General features: G+C 36.8%; 1 protein-coding gene across 1 annotated transcript; it reads right to left on the bottom strand.

Annotated features, from left to right (window-relative positions):
• Positions 1–14,410: 14,410 nt before the first annotated feature.
• LOC110924369 (cold shock domain-containing protein 3-like) lies at positions 14,411–15,328 on the bottom strand. The gene has a single exon (XM_022168385.1). The coding sequence runs from the start codon at positions 15,326–15,328 to the stop codon at positions 14,411–14,413; it is 918 nt and encodes a 305-aa protein (XP_022024077.1).
• Positions 15,329–16,221: the final 893 nt, after the last annotated feature.

Here is a 16,221-nt window from a genome sequence, read left to right on the forward strand (position 1 = left end):
CATATTTTTGTATAGGCTGGTCGGTTTTGTTATAGGTTTTAGTCGAACCTGTAAGACTAAACGATGTGGTGGCGTGGAGAGGGTGGGTGAAGCATCGGCGTGGAGGTGAGGTCTTGGAGATGAGGCCGGGCGTAGGGGCAAAGGTGATGGTGACGTGGCTGGTTGTAGTTGGGTGTTGATACTAGTTGTTGAACGGCTAGTTTATTTAAAAATAAAATAAAATAAAATCTAATATAAAAAACGCATTAACCCACAACCTATATCTCCACACAAACACCTTCTATTATTCTCAAATTCCTTATTACTAAAAAATGTAATCATCTTCATCATCATCGTCATTTCATCATCTTCATTTGACGAGGGAGCGGAACTAATAATATCATCGGTTCAAAAAGTCGTTCCATGTTTCATTGAAGACAGCGGGAGTTCACAACCCAAAAGGAGGAAATATATAATACGCGAGCAGCTCGCCAAAAATGAATTATTGGTAAGTGATTATTTTTTACCCAACCCAATATATGATGATAGGAGTTTTAGGCAACGTTTTCGTATGAACCGAGGTTTAGTTCTAAGAATAGCAAATACCTTAGAAAGTAAATATAATTTTTTCCAACAAAAACCCGATACGCTTGGTGGTAGTGTAGGATTTAGCATGGTGCAAAAAGTCATGACCGCAATTAGACAATTGGCTTAAGAAATTACTTTCAACAAAATGGATAAATGTCGGAATGAGTGGCGAGGAAAAGTCTTCAATATTTTTGTGAGTATGTTACTGAACTATACATAAAAAAATATTTGAGAAAACCTACGTTTAGTGACATACAACAAATTTTGGAGTTTCATGAAAATACACATGGTTTCCCGGGTTAATCGATAGTATAGATTGTATGAAATGGGAGTGAGAACTTTGTCCAACTGCGTGGCATGACCAACACAAAAGTGGGCATCATAAAAAATCGGTTGTGATGCTTGAAGAGGTTGCATCACAAGATCTTTTGTTTTGGCATAGGTTCTTTAGTGTGGCTGCTTCAAATAACGATATAAATATTCTTAATCAATCACTCATTTTCGATGACTAAATAAACGATGTTGGACCGAAGGACTCTTTTTTGTGAACAGTGTGGAGTTCAATGTAACGCCCCAAACCTGAAATTTTGATAAAATATGGTGTTTAGTAGTTCCATTTCATGAAATAAATTAACTAGGATGATTAATCTAGTTAGAGTTGTATGTTAGTAAGAAGGAGTAAAGTTTTCGACAAACATGGGTGGAAACTAAACATGAGGGATTGTACTTGTAAGTTCAGATTAAAAACCCCCCAAGTCTAGCAAATGGGATAGAAATCCCTGGTTTTGTAATTTTGGGGTGTCGACATTTTGAAAAGAGAAAGAGAAGAACCCATGAAAGCCTCTAAAATTCATAAAATTGAGGCAAGGTGGAAGCCAAAATGCTTGCACGATGAAGGGGTTGTGATAATCTATTAATGGTAACTATGAGGTAAGTTGTGGTTTTTCATTTGATGGTAAATTTCGCTAGAGATGATTTGTATGGTGAAAGGATTAGGATTATTCTTGATTGTTGTAAGAATCAATGTAGGAATTTTGCAAAAATTGAAGGAGATTTCATAGTATTGCAAGTGGGTGTTGACTTTGGGTATAACCCATGATCGTCCTTAGATAATGTAACAATTGGATTGAAAGAATTTGATGTTTTGTTATGTTTGGTGTCCATTGAATGTAATACTTGAGCTTAGTAGGGAAAGATGGTGTTTGATGTTATCAGCTAGGAAGTTAAGCATAAAATATTTGTACATTGTGCTTTATATATGGTATGCACAACAAGTGTTTGATGAAATGCCTAGGTGAGAATAATAGGTGAAATTGTACGCAAGTAATGGATGAATACGTATAGAATGTGATAATGGTGATATTCATAGTAAACTAACATGAGGCGTATCTTTTGGATGGAGTTCATGTGGAAAATTAATTTGTTAGTATGATGTGGTAAAAGTATGCTTTAAGAGTGGTATTCTATGCTTGAATGGTGTGATGTACACCATGTCTTGGATTAATTGCTAAATGACGATTAAGAAATGAATGTATACTAAATGTATAGCATGTGGACTTACTAGTAAGAGATATTGTTGGAAATTAAGTACTATTAGCTAAACATGGGTTACGGTGTAGATTGTAGAATCATGGAAAATACTAGTATGTGTGGAATTAAGTATATAAATATGTATATATGTAACTAAGTAATCTTATGCTTGTATATGACCAATAGCATGAGTATGAAATTCGTATAATGTAGTGGTTATGTTATAGCATGCCAAGATGAACATATGTGTCTAAGTTAGAAGTTAGTATGCTTGATAGTTGACTTTTTGAAAAGTCAAGGAATATGGGAATGATATGGTTAGACTTTCTAACACTATTGTAAGATTAGGGAAGTCATGTGATACATGCTAGATCATTGTGTGTTATACATGATGATATCTTGAATTGTGTGGATTTGGAATGATGTGATTGTTAATTTAGGACATATGTTTGTTAGAACTTGACTAATGAAAGTCAATGCAAGATATGAGTTGGAAACAAATATTATTATGCATGTGCGTGTATGCTAATAACGTGGTAAACATGATGACATGAAAGAATAAGGATCATGTCAAGATGGATGAAAACATCGAAAGCTAAGGTGTTAAAAGGAGGCAAGGAAGCTAGCATGAACATGGTGGGATCGAGGTAAGTGATTCTCAACTTTATCTCCATGCATGTTAATGAATGTATATATAAATATATGCAAGATGTATGGGAACCATGGATGGATGAGTACATAATATGGAATCAAGGTATGGAATGTAGTAACAGATGAAGTGTAGTATAACTATACTTGAATACAAATTGTGGGAAAAACGGGAAGTCGAGGGCCAAACGACGTTGACCAACATTGTGGTAGTTCATATGAGCAATCATTCCCAAATCCAGTTGTGTTTATGATGATGTGTTTATTATCACTTTTTAATTGCATTTTCGAACTTATTCAACTGTTTTATAAAAAACACACTCTAAGATCCAACAATTAATATCAAAGCCGGTTAAACTGAATTGACTTAAACCTTGATTCAGAAGATAATCTGAGCTAATATTGATAACTAATTGAGTGATCAAAAGATTTGAGAAGAATTAGACCACTCGGAACATTAATTTGTTTCTAATACTCAGTTGTTTGAGAAAAACCTAATAGAATTCAGAGAGTTGTCAATCACTCATGATCCTCATAATATCGAATTGGCAAACAAGCCTCTGATGCTCGTTTGCCATGAATTTAAGATATGGCAAAAAAGGATTTGTCACCACCTATCCCAGTAGAACACTGGTTGCTGAAGGTCGGTGGTTTATGGTCCTTGCATTCCTCCTGTACCAAGTACTGAAAGACCAAACACGAATATTCCTAAGAACCCCATAGATTACTCTGAGCAATATTTCTAGAAATTAGAGCACGATGCTAAGGTATTCGGGATACTAGCCATGGCCTTTCCTAATGAAATCTATGATGGATTACTCCCTTGTAAGAATGCCAAAGAGTTGTGGGGGTGTTTTGAATGAATGGTTTGGCGGTACAAATGAAGTATATGATAATAATAGGGAAACCTTGAACCAATAGAATGAAACATTCAATCATGTCAAAGGGGGAATCTCTGACTCAATAGTTTGAGCGATTCAATTGTTTAATCAGTGAGCTAAGGCTTGCTGATCAAACTTATAAAAATGCTGCTTTGATTCATAGATTTTTTTGATCTCTTCCTGACAAGTGGAATACAATTGCAATTTGTTTTGAGAAATTTTATTGGATTTAAGGAAATGACTCTGACACATATTCATGGCAAACTTCTCACATTTAAGAGAGAGCTAGACCAAATACAGAAGTTGATGTGTTAAAGATATTAGCAATTCAGTTTTAATACCATTCCAATCCTTTTATTTGCTTTCTTTACTTTAACGGTCATTTTTATGTTGCAAGGTGGGCCAATTCTTTTCCTGCTTTTGGGCCTTGCTGATCTCCTTTTGGGCTGCAGTCGTGTACAGCTGTGAAGGCCCCTCTAGGGTTTGGTTTGCTATTTATCCTGCTGGTTGGTGTGTAAGAAAGAACATCAGACACTTTTTCACCTTTCACAAAACATTGCATCATCCCCTTCTCGCAAGTTCTGCGCGAGAGCATTAACGGTTCTGCTGTCTTTGTTTATCAGCTTTGATATTTCAGTTTCATCAGTCAATCAATCTGTGATGACCGAATCACTTGTATCTGTGAAGAATTTCTGATAATATAATTCGTGTTCTTCGTTTGTATTCAATAATATTGAGTTCTCTGATATGATGTCATTAGGAAAGGTTGCTGATGATTACACTTTTGGTAACATAGCTTTGATGAGTCATGATGGATCTTCATCAACCAACAGTGTGATTGATCAGAGTTATGATCATGGCATTGATATAACTATTGACTCATCACCTGTTGGTAACCAGATTTTGCATGAATGATGAATGATCAAAAGCCTATGGATCTAACTTACCAAGAGGAATTTGACCTTCTAGACCAACTTGCACTTCTAAGCATCTGAATAAAAATTTTTAATAACAATCGGTAGAAGGTTTCCTGGTTTGGAGGGTATCGGTAAATTTGAAAAGGACAAGTACACAGGGACGTAAATTGACATTTACTCCAATATTTTATTTGAACGTTAGACTATGGGGTATGGTTTGTGTTTGTACTTTCATAGAAACAACTACGTAAGCGTTACATTAGATTCTAGTATTCCACTATGTTTCTAGATTTGTTTCGCCAGAAGGGTTGTAGTTCTACTTTCCACTAGAACTTTCACTATAATGACATTACTATTTTTTAAATACTTTTATGTTTAACAATTAAAATTACTGATAAAATTTTATTAGGTTATGCAACCAGTACATAAACCAACATAGAAAATAAAACTAGTACCAATGAGGTTGGTGTCCATTGGCAGCCTTCATAAACACCTAGATTTAGATTTCTTAGGTTCAAATCTTAAGATGACGTGATTAAAAAAATCGTTGTTCTAAAAAGGAAAATAAAAAGTAATACATAAACCCACATATAAACTAAGACTACACTATGAAAGGTTGATAATTCCAGCATTATGTAGAGGTGTACAAACCAGTATTTTTTTTACAACCGAACCTGTTTTTTGGTTGTAAACAAATCAGTTTCCAAGGTTCAAACCTCAAACTGGTTAAACTGATTCGGTTTGGGTTATAAACTAATTTGGGACAAAAAAACCAGATTTTTATAACCAGTGGTTCAATTTATAAACCACTTTCAAATATCGAGAACGAAAATCGGTCTACAAACTGTCGGGTTTGATTAGGTTGAAACCGGTTTTAAAAAAAACGGGTTAAAAACCGCACCAATATACTAGGCACATATGAATCACCCCAAAACATTTGAAAACTTAAAAAAGGGGACTATGTACTCACTTGGGATTGAACAAATGTCTTGTTCAAAGATTAAGCAAAGCTCAAAGATTCAAGAGTTTCCTAATATGTCGATGTCTATGTGTTAGTGCATAATGAGATTTTAATCGGAGGATTGGATAGAATGAAGTCTATAAACCAAACAAGTGAAGAATCTCGTATTAAATGGTTTAATAAGCCTAACATTCTGATTAGAAAAGATTACTAAGTGCTTTGACCCGTTATGACTCGTTAAAGTGGTTTACACCACTTTAACAGGATGCAAGCATAACTAGGAGTTCAAATGATTAAATAAGTCCTATGATGAGTCTTATATGTCAAAACAAGTTTGATCATGCTATAATATTAGTTTAGATGTCAAAAATATGGACTTACATGTTTCAAACCATTTATGCGCCAAAAGGGCGTTTTCGGCATTTTAAAAGTACATAAAATCGACTCATCATATAACTAACAAAACTATATGACCATAAGGTATAACCTCTAGGGTTATTCCTTGTATTACTATGGTCATAAAAATGCGCTTGGTCGAATCCTAAGATTGACCAAACGGGTCAGATTCGAAAGTCAAAGCGGTAGTCAAACTGCTCGACTTACGACTAAGAAGTAAGCACTAAACTAGATATGATGAGTTAGAAATGTTGGAACATGTCTAATAATGTTATAAAACTTATTTGGTGTCAAAGCTTTAAGTTTAATACCCAAAAACTGTTTTGTCGTAAAATGCACTTTTGTGCATTTTTGACTTTTAATTCGTAAAACTTTTACTCGTTACTTCGCCTACTAAACGTGGTAATCAGAAGGTGCAATCGCAAGGGATTAATACCTTCGTTCTTACGATCACATTGCAAAGTTCAATTTAAACTTTGACTTTACCAAAATGGTCAGAACGGAAAGTCAAATAAAAGTCAATTTGTACGACTTTTAGCTCAAATAGCTAAAAATAATGAAAAGACTAGGAGAGAGCACTTACTTGTGTTGAAGAACACTTTAAGAGCTCAGTAGGAGGCTTCGAAAAGCTGGAAACAACCTCCAAAGAGTTGGGAGAAGAAAATGGAAATGAGCAAGTCTTGAATGGGCAAAGTTCTTGGCTATTTATAGTGAAAATGAGCTCACCAATTCAAGACAAGTGTCCCTCCAAGTGTTTTAACATGCCTTGTGTCATCACACTTGTCCAAAGAAAGTGAATGGCTGGAAATTTCGCGACTTGGGGGCCCAGGGAAGGAGCAGGAGGCTGCCAGGTAATTTTATGCTATCTGGCACATCCATACGGACCGTATAGCTAATAGGCTTACGGTCCATAAGCCTTTGAGCTGGGCAGAAGTTTTGAAATTTGACAGTTTAGGCCCCTGGATTTGAATTGTCGCATTTTGTCATTTTAAACCCTTTTAACCTAGTATTTAGGTTATATAAAGGTGTTAAGGCATGTGTAACTCGGATTTTGTTCCGGAAATGTCGTGGATATCGTTTCGTTCGATCGTACAATTACGCGTTTCGTAAATAAAATATAACATTTTATTGAACACGAAAATGATCGAAACTGTGCAACGATTAAAAATAGGCAAATGTCACAGTCTCCCCTACTTTAGGAAATTTCGTCCCGAAATTTAATTAAAGGAAAATTTTGAGAAAAAATGCGGGTATTTCGCCTTCATTTGATCCTCTCGTTCCCAAGTAAATTCTAGGCCATGTTTGGATTCCCAGCGAACTTTAACAATCGGTATTCGTTTGTGCTTGAGTCTCTTGACTTCACAGTCCAATATTTCCACAGGTTTCTTGACAAAGTGCATCGTGTTATCACCGCGAATTTCATCAAGCGGGATGTGGAGGTTTTCATCGGCAAAATACTTTTTTCAAGTTGGACACGTGGAAAGTTGGGTGATCATTCCCAAGTTCAGGTGGTAGGTCAAGTTTGTAGGCTACCTTTCCGATCCTCTCAACGATCTTAAATGGTCTCACATATCGAGGTGCAAGTTTTCCTTTCTTCCCAAATCTAACCACACCTTTCCAAGGGGATACCTGTAGAAAGACGTGATCACCAACTTGGAATTCCAAGGGCTTGCGTTGTTTTTCCGCATAACTCTTTTGACGACTTCTAGTTGTCAAAAGGTTATCGCGAATTTTCTTGACTTTGTCTGTTGTTTCTAGAATGAGTTCAGGTCCGGTGAGCTGAGCTTCACCAACTTCATTCCAACAGATATGCGAACGACATTTTCGACCATAGAGAGCTTCGAAAGGAGCCATGTTGATGCTGGGGTGATAACTGTTGTTGTAGGAGAATTCAATCAAAGGTAGATGCAAATCCCAACTACCACCAAAGTCGATCACACAAGCTCTAAGCATATCCTCAAATGTTTGGATCGTCCTTTCGGATTGTCCATCCATTTGAGGATGATATGCAGTGCTCAAATTGAATTTGGTTCCCATGGTAGATTGCATGGCCTTCCATAAATGAGATAAGAATCGAGCATCGTGATCTGATATGATGTTCAAAGGAACACCGTGACAAGATACAATCTCATCAACATAGATTTTAGCAAGTTTATCGGTAGAGAAATCCTCACGAATCGGCAAAAAGTGTGCTGACTTTGTTAGACGATCAATGACTACCCAAATGGCATCATGACCTCTAGAAGTACGTGGTAGTTTGGTGATGAGATCCATAGCAATGTTTTCCCATTTCCAAACCAGAATTTCTGGTTGCTCAAGCAAACCAGAAGGACATTGATGTTCTGCCTTTACCTTAAGACAACTATGTCACACCCTGACTTTTGCGGAAGCGTGATTATTGGTGTGACTTTCTTAATACCATAGCATTCAATCATAACAACGCTATATGATAAAAACCATAAGATGCTCATCCATTAATTAAGTTTAGAAAACAACATAACATAAATTGTTTGAAACGTAGACACCAAATTTTTAAGTTACAACCATAACATGTTTAACTGAGTTCATAAGGACTCAACAAAAGACGTTAACTAAAACTGGGTTTAGAAACATGTGTCCCGTCCAGGAATAGGACACACTTCCTAACTCTAACAACCTTGGATGACATCTTTTATTCGTGATGCAGCTTGACTACATGCACACACCTGCCATATCCACTTAGTTCCCTGAAATACATGTAATTTAAAAAACATCAACAAAAGTTGAGCGAGTTCATGTGTATGTGTATGAATAAACCTTTAAAGTATGTCTATATGTATGTAAGTCCCTGGTATGTAGCAAATAAGGAAAGAGAGATCTCCAATGGGTTGCAAAGCCAATGGTATGTGTGAAAATGGTGCAGGAAGACTCAAACCTAGCAAATTTGTCTCCGGGATGAAGACATAGTCACCACATGGGCCACCCTGGTCCGCATGGGTGTGGGCTCGCTACACCCAAATAGATCTATCACTCATGTCCCTCGGTCCTATGATGAGAATTAATGGCCTTAAGTGTCATACCCACCACTCACATGATCAAGCAATAAACCCTCCTTAAGCTATCCATACCATGTATAAAACGTTTGTAATAATTGTAACATATATTTCACTCCCAAAGTATAAAGCTGAAAACAGTTAAAAGAAAAGGGGGACATGAACTCACTGTATTGCGTCTTCTCGATTGTAGCCCAAATTCTCTTCAGCAAACCCGACTACCTACAACGTGCTAGGGTCTATTAGACGAGTGGGCCGTGCCTTAATTTAGAGTTAACGTGTTGAGTTACGTTTCTTATGTCTCCGCCATTATTCCAAGTTATAATTTCTTGTTAAAATAAATTATTTTAACTTTAAATTATATTTCGTTTTGGAATAATTGTTTAACAATATTTTGTATCAATACTTCTCAAGTATTTAATTTCGTATTTCCTTCCCAAGGATGGGGGTATCTTATACATGTATCTTTGTATTCTCGTATTCGTATTCTCATAATAATATATTTTCAAGTCTCGCTTTAGAAAATATATATGTATAATCCTTATTTGTCAAAAATAATGTATTCCAAGAAAATATATATTTTCCCAAAAATCACATATCTTCTAAATATACTTAGGAAAATATATTTTTATCTCCCAAAAATAATATATTTACTTCTTGTTGAAAATACGACATAACTTGGTAATATGTACCAAAAACCATATTTTTACTTCTTTCGTTTCCAAAATAATATTTACCAAAAATATATTGTAACGGTATTTTCCGGAATATTTTGTAAGTTACGTTCTTCACAATATTAAGTGTGTAACTTATATATTTATTCCTTGTGATTATTGGTATAATTTTGGATTGTAAATTTCATGGTATTTGTTAAGTTATATTATTTTACCCTAAAATAATATAACTATTCCATAAAGTATACAAATATTCACCCAAGTGTCTTTAGTATAAAATATATATTCTAAATATATATTTATCCATTTTTTATTTACAAAAACCATCCTCCAATACTTGTATTTTTGTAACAAAATTTATGGCAAAGTTTATATTGAAAAACATAGTTTAAAACATACTTGTAAATACTTGTCTAGAAAATATTTTCTAAGTGTTTGTATTTTTTAGAAAATTTCGCCATAGTTTCCTTTGAAAATGGAGGTGTCCATGCTATTTAGCATATCATTTTCTTTTCAAAATCAACACAACAATCAACAATCAACAATCAATCCCTAAACAATATTATACTTTCCAAGAGCAAAAACTATACATTTTACATAACGCTATGAACTTGATCTTTTCACAAAAACTTGTAGGAACTTGGTAGCGTTTATAATGGACCTAGTTACCCTCTAAAGTGTGTTTATCCCTTTAAGAATCTCATTTCATAAAGAAACTAGGTGTTTACAACTTGTAATCACATTTTACCAAAAATGTTTATTTATAACATCTTCTTGTTTCTCTAGTATCTCTACACTTGTTTTTCCACTAAAAATAGTGTAAGTTTAAGTAAAAACCATGATATTTCAAAAATCATATTTTGAACTTGGTTTTCTTGGAAAATCATTCATAAATCTTGAACCTATAAGTTTACTAGCTTACTTTGTTTATTATTTTTCAAGAAACCCTTTCCTTTATCAAGTTCATGTTTTCTCAAGAAGATGATCATCCTATGTTGTTACATAATCATCCTCCCACTTGCTAGATTATGTGTTTAATCACCATCTAGCAAGCTCCATGTGATGATTAACATCATCATCTCAAGAAATCAACAAGCAAGCATTATACATACACTAAACAACCTTATTTCATCAAGATTTCATCATATGTAAGCTTATGTTCAAGATTCAAGTTTATGTCTTTTAGTGATCTTGTGATTTTCAACATAATACAACTTTTAACCAATCAAAAATGGAAGTAACAAAGGTCAAGAGAGTCTTACTACTAGCTTTAAGCTAGGGAAGAAACAAGTGTGAAGATGGAATGGATAAAAGCTTGTGTGAGTGGTCCTTCAAGATCCAAGAGTTCCAAACCTTCTTGTCTTGCTTCTTACGCCTTGTGAGGAGCTTGGAATGGGTGAACTAAAAATGAAAATGGTGGTGGTGGTGGTGGTGGTGGGAGGGGTGTTCGGTCGAGATGAGAGGGAGAGAGTATGGGGGAGTTGTGGTGTGTGTTGTGAAGATGATCATGAGTTCTTATAATCACAATTAAGGTTTGTCCAATGGTTCTAATGTTCCACAAAGTACAATCACAATCCCATCAAATCCAAGAGAAGATTTAAGTGAGATTTAGGAAGATTGTAGTGATCTTGGTGGTGTCCTTGTGACCGTAAATTCCAAGGGGGGGGGGGGGGTAAATGTAAGTTTAAATGGTAATGTAAGTATTTAGTTGGAGATTAAGTGTAATATCTAGTGTTTTAAGTGTTTGATGCATATATAGGATGTTAGGGTGTTCGGGGATCATAACTAGTTCAAAAATAATAAAACAATGCTTCTAGCCAGATTTTAGTGTTCCGGGTAATGTCCGGTTGTTCGGTGAGATACTGGTTCGTTAAAGTGCTAAGTTATACCGTATAGTGTCCTTTATGTAACTTTTTGTGACACTTTTAATTCCCGACACTTAGGAAAGCATTCAGGACCATTTAGTCAATTTTCTACACATTACTAGCTTGTTAAAAAGCTGAATTTTGGTGAAATATGCAGAATTCTGCACTTTTAGTGGATTTTAGGCACTTTCCGGCACTTAAACTATCACCTAGTGACGCAGTTTTATGGTCCTTACTTCCCTACACACCATACTAGTGTAGTACCTTGTCTCTGGCCCTTACTGGGTCTCAAAACACTGTCTGTCTATGTACTGACATTGTCAGCATGTTTCTGAGTTATCCGCTAATGGTGCTAACTGTGCTTTGTGCATTGTTTATGTCACTAAAGTTTGTATGTGATAAATGATGTGACAATATGAAATGTGATGCACATGTATGTATGATACAGAAATCAGAAAGCAGTTTAAGTCATCAGTTGAAATTAAGCACAATCATTAAGCACTAATCAATATTAATTAATTGTAGGATACCTGGATTTTTGACAGTTGTCACATTCTCCCCCTGTTAAGAAAATTTCGTCCTCGAAATTTGTACTACCTTAACTACTTAGGGTTTCATTATGCGTGTATGTATATGAATGATACTGGGGTAACTACCAAACCGCATCTAACCTCACTCACAGCAAGTGAATTCCATGGATATAGTTTAACAATAAGAGCCCAATGGTTACAAGGCACGTGTTCTAGCATTTGATGTTGAAGGGCACTAGTCGTAGAGGTGTCTGGTCTAGCGTAACTCTGTTAACAGGGGTTCCTCAAAGGGGAGTGTTGACCAATGGATTCTTCATACACTTGGTCACAATACGCAAATGAGTACCCATAAACCATAGCATCCGCTATATGAACTCAAAATCAACAACTTGAATATGAAAAAGATCTGTCAATTTTCGAATAAATAATTGGTAAGGATTAGTGTGTTGATAATCCTGAATTGCGAAAATACATCGAATGAAATACAAGCGAATCTGGTGTATCATTGTCTTGATTCGTAGTTGTATCAGGAATGCTTAAATGAGAAGTCAAACAGAAGTATGTGTAGTTTTATGTGAAACAGTTGACCATGATTAGCACAAGCTACAAATTTGTAATGACACCACAAGGTGTCGTAATTGACATATTTTAATAATAGCGGTGACCGAACAAGTTCACCTTGTTTGTAAACAAATGAAAGTATACTAAAACATCCTGAGGATTTGATTTACACGATGTTATGGAGTTTTCAATTGATTATGGAACATCAAGGAACTACGGTTTCTGATTGAAGATGGAAAGCAATAAACCCTGTAAGGTATTTAATTTATAACGAAAGAATTGTTAGGAGGTACACTGCGATATGAAACGAATCTAGGTACCATTGTCTTAACACACAACTGTGCTGAGATCACTTTAATCGTGATAAACAAAACGGATTTATAACAAATGAATAGACAATCAAATCCTTGTATGAGGTGCGTAACCATTGTGAAAGTATCACCGCAAGGTATCAAAATCAACAAACGATTAGTGGAGTCGTAGACCAAGCAAGTCTACAACGGCTCGAAACAAAAAGGACATTTGCAAAAATATTTGAATATGATGCTCCCAGTACATTATATGACATTTTAAATTGAACATGCGAAATGGATAAGTTCAAGCAATTGAACTTGGCTTCGGCATAGCCTGACAATAAACGTATGTATCAACAAGGGAATTCCAGCATGGTTACAAAGACAAACCATGAATGCAACTTATAATAAAAGGAGTTTCAATAAAATGTGATGGCTTGGCAGCAAAAGGAGCCAACAATTACAAGAGCGTGGGTTATTCGAATCATTGACCAATAGTTACTTTAGCAAAATAATGTTTGAACTTTAATGAAGGGTTTATTCGAAATGAAACAACATGTGTGGCAAACGATGCATGTGTGACATATGATCAAGTGTCGAAGCAAATGTGTGTTCGCTCTCAGCGAAGAAAATTGGCGCGATGCAACTACCATTAAAGGGGGAGCAGGGATGCAAGCCTCTACTCGCTAGAAACAAAAGCGGAAATTCCAACAAAAGAAGTTTGAGTACTTTCTGTTTGGTTAACTGAAGTAGCATATTTATCAGGACAATGGGGTTTGCTTGAGTTCATAGGTGTGGTTCCTAAGTGACGACCTTTACGGGTTTTGACCTGGGTTCCCAAAGGATTAAGCACATGTTTTGCGTGTTGCGCAGGAATCACAATTCTTTTGCGTAGATTTAAAACAAGTTATTGTCCCACCATTCCCCGGTATACTTTCTTCCTGAATTCCCATATAATGACGCTAAATCATTGATCACTCTTAAAATAGTAGTTGGATCCTCATAGTTAGTTAAGTAAGTAACTCGTTAATTCTCATCAGGGGTTACCGACTCTTGTTGGCTAGCTCGTTTGGCTCCTTGTAGCTGATGCTCATTTGAAAATCATCGTCCTTCTACTTGACGAGCAGCACTGGTGTTACTCAAAATGGGTAGCTTGGTCTGTTAACTTCCTTCTCTACTAACTACTGAAGCTATACTGTCAATCCTTGCATCGCCGAAAGTGTAAGTTTCTAGGGTGCATTGACTGTAGGAGCGACGTCTGGAATCAACTTGATGCGAAGTTCGACTTGTCGTTGGAGTGGTAATTCAGGCAAGCCTTTGGCTCCTTTGTCCGCGACATGAGCCAAGAAGGCAACACATTCTGTGTGCGAATTTCTCGTGCCTCCAAGCACTAGTAATTCGTAGAGGCGTCCTACTTCATGAATCACGATTGCTTCGTCGCTCGACATCGGGATGCGGATATCGATCTCCGCTTGGTTGCTCGACAATTGGTCCATCCCAGTTACCACGTCGAGGCTTCCCATTAACAAGTTCTATCGAGTGCGGGTTATATAACTTATCCTTTTACTAAACCAAGTATATTCTTAAATTCATGAGATACGAAGCCATGGTCGGCACTGGTATCAAATAACATAGATGCAAAATTTTGGTTGACAGAGAACGTACCAGCAACCACATCTGGATCCTGGCGTGCTTCACGAGTTCTGATGTTGGAGGCTCCTTCACGGTCTTGGTTACTTCTCCTTGGGCAATCTTTTCTAAAGTGCCCCACGTTTCTACATCTATAGCAGCCCGGAACCTTATCATTATTATTTCTGCCTTGGTAGTTGTCACCACTTCCTCCTTTTATGGGACTCTTTGCCCAACAGGCATCCTTGTTGTGTCCCCACTTTCCACATCTACCGCACTTAGGCTTCTTGCACCGACCTTCATGGTGAAACTTGCACTTTTCACATTTCGGCTTAGTTCCCAAGTAAATCTTATCATCGGCTTGATTATTATTAGGGCAATCTTTCTTGAAATGTCCTTTGTCCCCATAGTCAAAACAACCTCGAATATGTTTTTGTTCATCATTGGCCCTATTTCGATAGTCATTGTTGCCGTTGTTTCCTTCGTGATTTCCATCACCATCTTGACCTTCGTTTCCATGTCCCGTACCATTCTGACACGTCTCCTTGACATGCCCTACTTGGTCGCAGACATTACTTCTTCCATCCCTACATGGCCCAGCGTGATGAAATGGGCAGTTATCGCACTTAGGTAGGACGCCCATGTATTCCTTTTTCTTTTTGGCTTTGTTCTCGTCATTCGTTCGGGTATCCTCCTGGGAGTCCGTGAGCTTCCTTTTGGTCTTTCCGGATGATTCTACCTGTGTTTCCTTCTTCTCGTCAGGGTTTGAAGGCTTAACCGCTCCTTTACTGAGTGCCATGCTTAATTCGATTACATCGATAGCTGTTGGCGGAGCTGATTCCATCATTAAGCGCAGGATCTGAGGCGCCAGTCCCCAGATGAATGGCTCCCCCCTTTTCATCTCTGATTCCACTAGGTATAGAACAACTCGCGACAAATCGTGAAGTCTCTGCACATACTCTACCACTTTTGGACCTTCCAGAATTCAAATCCTAGCTTCTGGATCGCCATCTGAGAACAATACTCTTTACGCATCATTTCCTTCAGCTCACCCCATGTTAAAACATTCGTAGCAGCTCTCCCCATTGTTTGAATCTGAGAGTTCCACCACGTCCAGGCCCTATCTTGAAACAATCCTGATGCATATGGGACTTGTTGCTCTGGCGTACATCCGCTCATTCGAAAAACAAAATCCATGTCCTCAGTCCATTTCGCAAAGGCTATGGCACCCCCAGTGCCGTCGAAATTCGGAGGCTTGCAATCAAGGAACTGCAAGTAGGTATAGCCATGAGGTGGGTTGTTTTCTGAGGTACCCCTGCTGGGTTTAGAGCGCAGGGCCTCGTGCTGTGCTATTGCTTGTGCGATGTGCGCTTGTAGTTATGCCTCGGTCATGAGCAGCTGAATGATCTTTTGAGACATATTCTACGAAAAGTTTGGGTTGGTCAGGTCTCATTCGTTCAGGGAGTGTAAATAGTTATTTAGAGATCATATGTATTTATACGAAATAAATCATCATATCAATACGTCAAGCAACAGCATACTCATAGCGTAAGCAAGCAAATGGAATCATTTTTAATGGGAGTATAACAAGCAAACACGTTTATCCCAATCATAGCACATTCCTGTTATATTGGTAGCACGTTTAACAAGAACATTATGGTTAGGATTTCATTAAGCAGGTAAGCACATTGCATCATAATCATAGCACAAACAAGTAATTCGACAATGTATATAATG

The sequence above is a fragment of the Helianthus annuus genome, chromosome 17 (assembly GCF_002127325.2).
Source record: "Helianthus annuus cultivar XRQ/B chromosome 17, HanXRQr2.0-SUNRISE, whole genome shotgun sequence".
Classification (NCBI taxonomy): domain Eukaryota; kingdom Viridiplantae; phylum Streptophyta; class Magnoliopsida; order Asterales; family Asteraceae; genus Helianthus; species Helianthus annuus.